This window comes from Penaeus monodon, chromosome 36, assembly GCF_015228065.2.
Source record: "Penaeus monodon isolate SGIC_2016 chromosome 36, NSTDA_Pmon_1, whole genome shotgun sequence".
In the NCBI taxonomy this organism is placed as follows: Eukaryota; Metazoa; Arthropoda; class Malacostraca; order Decapoda; family Penaeidae; genus Penaeus; species Penaeus monodon.
The window spans coordinates 8,168,253-8,178,029 of NC_051421.1; the positions used below are offsets into that span (position 1 = coordinate 8,168,253).

The 9,777-nt window shown below is 34.1% G+C and overlaps 3 protein-coding genes across 3 annotated transcripts in view; 2 read left to right on the forward strand and 1 right to left on the reverse strand.

Annotated features, from left to right (window-relative positions):
- Nucleotides 1-549: 549 nt before the first annotated feature.
- LOC119595704 lies at nt 550-1,557 on the forward strand. Its single transcript, XM_037944816.1, has 3 exons — nt 550-617; nt 762-908; nt 1,075-1,557. Exons 1-3 carry the CDS (start codon nt 561-563, stop codon nt 1,450-1,452), a joined length of 582 nt encoding a protein of 193 aa, XP_037800744.1. The 5' UTR covers nt 550-560; the 3' UTR covers nt 1,453-1,557.
- A 3,203-nt stretch (nt 1,558-4,760) lies between these two features.
- LOC119595696 lies at nt 4,761-6,149 on the reverse strand. Its single transcript, XM_037944809.1, has 4 exons — nt 6,144-6,149; nt 5,648-5,849; nt 5,375-5,543; nt 4,761-5,201 (listed from the first exon to the last, which is right to left on the reverse strand). Exons 2-4 carry the CDS (start codon nt 5,839-5,841, stop codon nt 4,836-4,838), a joined length of 729 nt encoding a protein of 242 aa, XP_037800737.1. The 5' UTR covers nt 5,842-5,849; nt 6,144-6,149; the 3' UTR covers nt 4,761-4,835.
- Nucleotides 6,150-9,528: 3,379 nt separating this feature from the next.
- Nucleotides 9,529-9,777, forward strand: part of LOC119595710 — a 1,125-nt gene continuing 876 nt past the window's right edge. The window contains exons 1-2 of the mRNA XM_037944820.1: nt 9,529-9,599; nt 9,703-9,777. The exon at nt 9,703-9,777 is cut by the window's right edge and continues 72 nt beyond it. Of these exons, the coding sequence (XP_037800748.1) occupies nt 9,543-9,599; nt 9,703-9,777 (132 nt within the window). The 5' untranslated portion in view covers nt 9,529-9,542. The remainder of the gene's footprint in view (nt 9,600-9,702) is intronic.

Consider the following 9,777-nt stretch of genomic DNA (forward strand, 5'->3'; position numbering starts at 1 on the left):
CCTAAATGGAAATGAAACCATTACAGAAAAAAATCATGTATTTCAATACGATATTTCATTTAGAGTGAATTGCTGATACATCTTTCTTTTCCTCTGAAATATATATGAAGATTTGCCGATAAACAGATTTTAAATGGAGAACATATGAAATGTTTTCACAGGTGGTGCTGAATTAGGAACTTTTAACAACAGTTCTTAATTTCTAAAGGTCGCTGGAACTATATAAGCCTCGAGGACGATTTCACATCAATGGTACTATCCCTTCTTGGTGAGTGACAAATTTCATACTCGTATGTCTTTTTACACTCTGATATTGAGTAATGGTATAATTATTTGAAATATTTTTTTTATAACCTAAACATATTGTATTGTCTTTGTCTCGCAGGTATTATAATTCACATTGAGATATTCTCTCTTCATTTAAACCTAAGATTATGTCCCTAGCGTGCTGTTTCTCAGTGCGTGTAACTGTATATTTTCATTGATTGAGAGATTCATATATTTCAAGATCTGCTAACTTGCTATCATTTGATTAGTCCATTTTCTTTCTAGATCACACCATGTTCACTTGGCTGATGCTGTCCTGCCTCTTAGGCTTCTCCGTAGCTGAGGTTCAGGTGTGGACAGACTGTTGACATGCTTGATGTTTTTTTCTACAACACGTATTGCTAAAAGAGTTCCGATACCTACATGATCATTGAAAATCTTATTTCTCATGTGAAACATCAATATTAAAAAAACATGGCTTTTTCTTTTGGTAGGATTACCAAGTATGTTACAAGGGAAGCAGCGCTGCTAAAAACAGATGCATGAAGGTGGATGTAGATCGCCTTGCCATGAAGGTTCATTTCCACATGCCCGAATCCGACGACTTCGATGATGTGGAAACTCTGGAGGATTATAGTGTAGTAAGTAATATTTGTCAGGTTATCACTAAGTACTCGATGCAGTGAAATACCCTTTTTACTCAATGTTTTACGTTATTGATTCTTCTATAAGTAAAATTGCATAGACTCATTCTATGATAAGTAGAGAGATAAGCATAAATAACCTAAAAGTCTGTGTACTTCGCAGGGTCTAGCAGCTTCTCGAGTGGTATCCCAGGAGGCGTGTTACGTGAGGCGACTCGTTAAATCTTTCGAGCAACAAGTAGCCTTCATTAAAGGCCATCAGGATGATGGCATGAGGGTTGAGTCTGACGTCAGAGTTTCCGCTGTTTCCCTCGACAATCCTGAGGAAGAGATCGGTTCGGATCTTGCCAATTTCTGTGGCGACCTTCCTGTTTACAAACTGGTGAGTGAGGAACAAAATGAGAGTGTGCAAGACCGTCGTCAAGTCAGCGTAACCTTCACCCGCTGCGTCCTGCTGTGTTTCATTCCCACCTGCTTCACCACCACACTCACGCTTCCCACTGGTGGCACCATAACCTTCGGCTGGCTCTTCTTTGGCTAAGATGACTGTTTAAGGAACATTGTTCACCTTCCACTTTGGCCAAATAGACGTCTCTTTTACCTGTCTCAATGATGTACACACCTTTGATTAAAATTATTGCATTTCTACGTGTCTGTCATGTACATTTTCTATAGAAACGTTGGCACTCGCGTATACAGACATATAAGCACACGTGCATGTGTATATATAGAGAAACACTGCTGCACTATGAACTGTTAACGAACGTATTACCTGTTATACTGCTTTGTTTATTTTCATTTGTCATTTTCGGGCATTTCATCGTATAGACATCATACATACTTAAAACTATACGAACATACAAACATATTCTCACACACATACACACAACAAGGGATCAAAATTCACCCAAGGGTAAACAGAAGGTAGCTCACCTACCGACAAAACGATAGAATTAAAAGATCACAAGCAATGAATTGTAAATAATTTTCATAGACATATATGAAAGGAAAAAAAAGTAACGCCTAACAACCATCCCTTGCCATGGAAACCCAAGCGACATATGCCAACTCTAGGGTATTTCTACGTATGCGTGTGCCAATCGGGCAGGTGGACACGAGTCACGGCATTCCTCCTCACTCACGACAAACCTTAGCTACGAACTAAATTATTGGGAAGAAATATTGCTTACTGGCGACCTACAGGCCGCATCGCCATCATCGCATATCTCCAAAGCCTCAGCTTCGTAGCCATACTTATAAATAAAGTATATACGTGAGAAATATGAACTTTGATAGTATAATGCGAGTAACTGGCAAGTGAAGGAACGTGAATGAACGAAATTTAAAAAGAGAAAATTACTATCGCTCTATATAAATAAACTGCAAATGTTACTCTCCCTGTGTCTTAAGAATCTTTAAAACAAACTTAATCCTAAACAATTCTTAATCAACAATGAAAAAACGAAACATTGATATATATATATATATATATATATATATATATATATATATATATATATGTATATATATATATATATATATATATATATATATATATATGTGTGTGTGTGTGTGTGTGTGTGTGTGTGTGTGTGTGTGTGTGTGTGTGTGTGTGTGTGTGTGTGTGTGTGAACTAAAAATTATGCAAAATAATCAGCGTAGTTACAGTCAGTGAAAAACGTACAAATGGATATACAAAATCATTGTTTGATCTTTTTAAGAATGAAACCGGGAAGACAATATAAAAGGAAATACGTAAGACCATAAATGAATTAAGACTTAGAAAGTTTGATAGATGTATCAAACTTAGACATAGATAATGAAAATAAAGAAACAGACTTTAATAACAATTTCAATAAGATAAAAGTAAACCATTTAAACCCTGGAGGACAAATGCCGTTACAGTTAAATTTGTTTTTTAACAATAGAATACAAGTGAATTTTTTGTATGAGTAAATAGAAACCACAAACTTTTCATTGGTGAATCAAACAAAAATATAAAAGCTGTCACTCGAGAATATAAGAAGAAGAAGAAGAAAATCTAATAGATATCGGCGCTAAACAATGTGCTTCATTTTAACCATAAAATCTATGGTAGTAAGCCACAAAAAAGTATTGGGTACAGTTATTTTAACCATATATAACTTTGTCCACATAGACAATAAGGTGTATATAAATTTAAAATTTATGCACCAAATGTTATAAAATGTTTACGTCGTCATCATTACGTTATGAACTATGACGAACACACACATATGTGTGTTTGTGTAGTTGTTTATACATACTATATGAATGTGTACATATATACACTTTGTGTACATATGTAAGTATGAATCGATAGACGGTCAGCTAAATTGTAAATGTCAGCCTCGAGTTGGAAGAAATTACTTAAACTCTACGGGTCACCCAGCCCTATTTCACTTGCCTCCTTATGACCTAACATATTTCCTTACCTATGGTAGAGTTGTGGTCCGATACTGGTCACAGATGATAAAAAAAAGCACCGACCAACACGAACAATTACTTTTAAGTCTCTTCGAGTGCGACTGCCTTTTCACTCAGAGATGTTGAGTGTGTCTGCTACTGATCCAGTGCTTATTCGTGTATCCTTTTCTATCATGTCGCGACTGCATCACAAACTGACGTTAATGGCCTGCCACTGCAAGGCTCATCTTCAATTATCCATTTGTAGGTTGTTGATTTGTTTGTGGCATTGTCACCGTAAACAATGGTTTGCCTATCCTCCCAACCGAGTTTCACCATGAATTTAATGTTTGTCTTGACCTCGATTTGAGGGGATTCCTTGCTGCTTGAATGCGTTATTACCTGCATTGAAGGGTTTATGTTTGAACAAGTTATAACACAAGGATGTTCAGGTGCACCGAAATCAAAATTCTTCCATATGATTTTTATTTATTGACATTTTCCACGAACTTTTTGAAGCCCCTCGTATAAATGTAGAAAGATCTTACCCCTTGTCAAAATCCCTGGCCGACTTTTTCATAATTCAACATCATTTTATTATGTCTTCAAAACATGAGAAAGATTTCACATGTGTGTGCATGTGTATGTGTATATGTAAATGAGTATTTGTGTGTTTGTGTTTGGATGTATGTGCATGCGTGAATGTGCACGTGTGTATGTGTGTGTGTTATGTATGCATATTGAGAGTACATGTGCGTGCATGTGTCTGCATGAGTGTACGTCTGCGTGTACGTGTAAATGTGCATGTGTGTGCATGCAAATGTGCGTGTGCATGTGTGTACGTGCATACGTGTGTTCATGTGAGTATTTATAGAAATTACTTTGCACATTTACATATAGAGACTCAATCATCAGCTCTCATTTAAAATTATTCCATTAATGATCAGTGTAGAACACGTTGTTTGGGCCATTACTGATGAACCTTAAATTCCTTGAAATTCTAGTCTTACTCTTACAACACTTCCATTTGTTGAAAATAAACTGAAGGCCACTGATATTATCAACTGCCCGTTAGAAAGTTCGGTAATGTCTTACGTGTGCCTGTGGTGGGTTTTCATCTTCACGTTCGCGACAATTTTCTTTTTTTTTCTGTGCAACAGTTTCTCATTTATTTCTAGACAGTCGTAATACTTTCTTTTTTCTTTTGGTTTATTCTTTTGTCGAAGTGGGGGCTTCGGTGTGCAGTGATGTTGCTTTGCCTCGTCGTTTTTAGTTAGTTTGTGTCTGCAATTGCCCGTGCATGTCAGTTTGCAAATCTAAGGACAACAGATGGATGTATATACATGTAAGGTGTGGATGTATATTTGTGAATGTATAAGTATATATACTTACATTCACCCACATAGACAAAAACAAACACATATAGATGGATACAAAATTTATGATTGCTAGTTTCTATTTGTCTCTGTACACTCACAATGGTTAAATCACGTTGGAAGATCACGCATTCTTCATATCCTGGATGGACTTGTTAATCTGCACCTTCACGTTGGAAGACATAGTTTTCTCCACGATCTCTCGCAAAGCCTTCCTGAAGCCGGCACTGTGAACGTCCTTCATATCATTGCCGTCCAAGTTGCTTGCACTTTCGAGCAGGTCATGACCCGATCTTGCAGTGTAGCTGGCGATGTTCTGAGGCACAAGGTTTAACAAGTTGATCTGGATGTCGGCGAACAGCTTGTCCACACGCTCTACAACTTGACCAGAAACAGTCTGTGCTGGAGCTTCTCCAACACCGGCAAAAGTTACCGTGTAGTCGGCGTTGGCACGAGCGTTTTCTACGACAACCGAACCGGTAAGCACACTCTGTAAAATACATTATGTAAATCGGCAATCATTAGAGAATATGCATTGTGCTCAACCTATGAAAACGAAGTACATATTCAATTTTCCCTTGTTAAGCTTATAAGTTAATAAGTTCAGTATATTAATGCCTATAAGCTTATGTGATATACCATCCTTTCCATTTGACCTCATACCTGATCAGCGTTGAAGGAAGCGGACTTGGAACGGCGTAGGGAGCAAAGTCCAGTCACGTTGGCCTTAGTGATGCTGAAGTTCTCGGAGCTGCTTCCGTCAGAGTTAACTTGGAAGGGAAGGTTTGACTCTCCGTTCTGCACGTTTTTGGAGTCACACCATCCTAGAGTTCTGTAATAGAAAACATTTATGAAAGTCTAATGAAATCTGTATACAAAATATATAAGGGATAGTAACATTGATTAAAAAATGAATTATTAATAAAAGAATCTTACTCCATGTATGCGATAGCTCCTTCAAGCACTGCGTCGAGTATCTGGTTGGGCGTGGTAGGGTTGGCGACGGCGCGAGGCAAGATGGGCTGAGAGTCCCCGCCGTCAGCAGGGAAGAGCCCTATCTGGTCGTCCCATTGGTTGGGTCGTGCCACACACACGGCCAAAGTCACTGCCAGGCTTACGATCCTCAACATGATTACGTCTGCTCATATATGGTCATATTAATTAAAAATGGGGGGGGGGGGGGTAACTATATATATGTGTATATATATATATATATATATATATATATATATATATATATATATATATATATATATGTATATATATATATATAATCCTTTGTGAAAGTTTACGTATAATAAAGCTGAAATCATAATAATAATGCTTCTCTACATCTGCGCATATGTGAACATATATACTTATTAACTTATTTCTTTATTAACGTAACTAAATATCAACACACACACCACACAAACTTCATCAGAAGACTCACCTAAAGGTTCCGTAGACTGTCCCTACAGCTCTCTTACCATCCAATATATATCGATTATTTGCTGATAATGCAGTTTCTCAAATGTCATGAGTAAGGCAAATTCTTTCGAAAAGAAAAAGTATTGTGAAAAAGGTACAGAAAATTCATAAAAGGATATTTCAATATCTACAACTATGAATACATCGCGAGAGTCGTCGTATGAACGCGCGTTAATTAATTGAATTTTTTCGCCAAAAAATTTCCCCCTGAACCAGTACACACTAATTTGTGTGTGTGTGTCTATATATATGTTTATAAATATATATGAATACAGATATATATAGATAGATACAGATAAAGATATGTACAGATATAAATATTCATGTATATTTTTAGAAATATATAACATAGGCTATCTATACGTACATACATGTTCTATTTATATGTATATGTGTCTATGGTTCTGTTTATGTGCGTGTGTGTATGTGGTGTGTGTATGCATACACACACACATATACACATATATATTTAAATATGTAGGCATAGATATATACATATATGTATTTAAGTGTATATATGTATTTATATGTTTATATAGACACTTTTCTGTATATAAATGAATATATATTTGCATATACATACACGCACGTGCGCGCGCGCGCGTGTGTGTGTATGAATATATATATATATATATATATATATATATATATATATATATATATATATATATATTGTACATACATATATATGTGTGTATATATATGCATATATGTATATATACATATATATAAACACATGCACACACACACATATATATGTATATATATACATATATATATAGATGTATATACATACATGAATATGTACATGTATATGTATATATATATAATGTGTGTGTTTATATTTATATATATGTATATATGCATAAGTATGTATACATATATACATATGTAAAGTATGTATACATATATACATATGTATAATATATATACATATATACATATGTACAATTGTGTATGTGTGTATGTATATATATATATATATATATATATATATATATATATACATGTGTGTGTGTCTATATGTATATATATGTATATATGCATGTGTGTGTCTATATGTATATATATGCATATGTATGTATACATATATGCATATGTATAATATATATACATATATATGTACAATTGTGTATATATATACATATATATATATATATATATATATATATATATATATATATATATATATATATATATATGAACACACATACACATATAGATATACGTATATAGGAAGTGCACTCATTAGTGATTTCCCCTGACCCACATCCCGCGGATGTCCACAGACCAAACACAAATCTTGACATCTTGGGATAGCTGGCGAAATGTAATACGGCGATCTTCCAAAATTGCAGTCTCCACTTAACGGATGGTGTCCTCTGCAATGGCAGGGGTCGCACTGGGACAGGAGCCGTTACCACAGATCTCAGAACACACATGAACTGGCGATGTCAAGGCTTAACAACGTCATAAGATGTGGAATGTCCCCATAAGTTACTTTCATTTCATCGAAGGTCTCCTGTGGTGTTCGGCCATTCTACTATAAAAACCTGATCACCGCTTTAACAGAAAACATGTGAGTTAAGGTCTGGAAATCAACACAAGACCTATAGAGATATGTATCATCATGTATGTGAAATTATAATCTCCCACGTTTAAGTAAAGTGAACCAAAGGAATCTTTAATAAGCTCCCCTCGTGTGTGTGTGTGTCATATATATACATATACATTTATACATATATACGTGTATACATATACACCAATTTATATATGTATATATATATATATATATATATATATATATATATATATATATATATATATATATATATATATATATATATATATATATTTTTTTTCTTGTGTGTGTAGATATATAGATGTATCGATTGACAGATAGATAGATAAATGGATATATCTACATACTGAATATGTGCACGTGTGCGTGTGCTCCTCTTTGTGTGTGTGGCAATACAGTAATATTAATGTTCATAGTATCAATAATAGTAATAATAATAACACATGATAATGATGATTATAGAAAAGATAATCTTACAAATCCTAATAAGGAAGTCAACACTAACGAAAACAATGCAAAAATATCAATAATAATAATAATAGTAGTAATAGTAATACCGATAATAATATAATTAATAATAATGAAAATTATGATGATAATAATAATAATAATGATAAATATTCATAAAGAGAGCATTAATATCCGGATACCCTGCATTTACCCCAATACCCTTTCGCCTTCACCCAGTTATCTGTTTTACTTTGGATAAATTGAATAATTCGATATCTTAGGTTATACGTAAAAATATTTGGCAACTCTAGATGCAGTTGGATATTTGTCCTTGACTCTACATATATATTGTTTGTTATATATATGCACATCTTCCTACTTATGTACATATATTACATGAATACATATATATATGTATGTGTTCATATATGTATGTGTGATAGGGTATGCATATGTATATATGCATATATATAGATATGTATATTATATTATATATATATATATATATATATATATATATATATATATATATATATTCATATGCATATTATATATGTGTGTGTGTGTACATACATATGTATGGTTTTAAACATATACATACATACACACACGCGCACGCACACACGCACACGCACACAGACACACAAACACACACACACATACATATATATATATATATATATATATATATATATATATATATATATATGTATATATATATATATATATGTGTGTGTGTGTGTGTGTGTGTGTGTGTGTGTGTATGCATATACATATACATACATATATTCAGAAAAAAATGAGTGGATTTGAAATCAATTCTGAAAAAAATCGCCTGTTCTAACACGATATTTCTGCTGAAGCGGAATGCTGACACTTCTTTTACTCTAACATATAAATACAATTAGCTGAAACTGATTTTTTTTTACAAATTTTCAATGGAAAATATGGACTAAAAAAAAGTTTATACAACTGGTGCTGAAGCAGGAACCTTTAACAACAATTCTTCATTTCCAAATGGCGTTAGACACTGCTATATAAGCTTCGCGGACGATTTCATATCACAGACCCTATCCTTCCTCGGTGGGTGATTTATCTCATACTCTGAATTCTCTCTAATGTTTCAAATACTAGTATCCTCCTAAATGGATCATTTGTTTACCATATTTTTAAGTACAATACATAAGTTCTCTTATATACCATGCATTTATAATGGTCCATTTTCACTTATTCTATTTTCTCATTTCAAGAAGACATAAGATGTTTCCCACTGTGTTTACCTGTGTGATCGTTCATCTAAGAAATTTTATATTCTTTCTAGATCACACCATGTTCAATTGGCTGATGCTCTCCTGCCTTTTGGGCTTCTCCCTGGCTGAGCTTCAGGTATGGACACACTGTTGACAGCACATTGAGTAAGAAATAGTCTTGGGAAAAAATATTTCTTGTGAAACATTGTAAATATTACAAAACATGTTTCTCTCGTTAGGATTACCAAGTATGTTACAAGGGAAGAAGCGCCGCGGAAAACAAATGCATGAAGGTGGATGTGGACCGCCTTGCC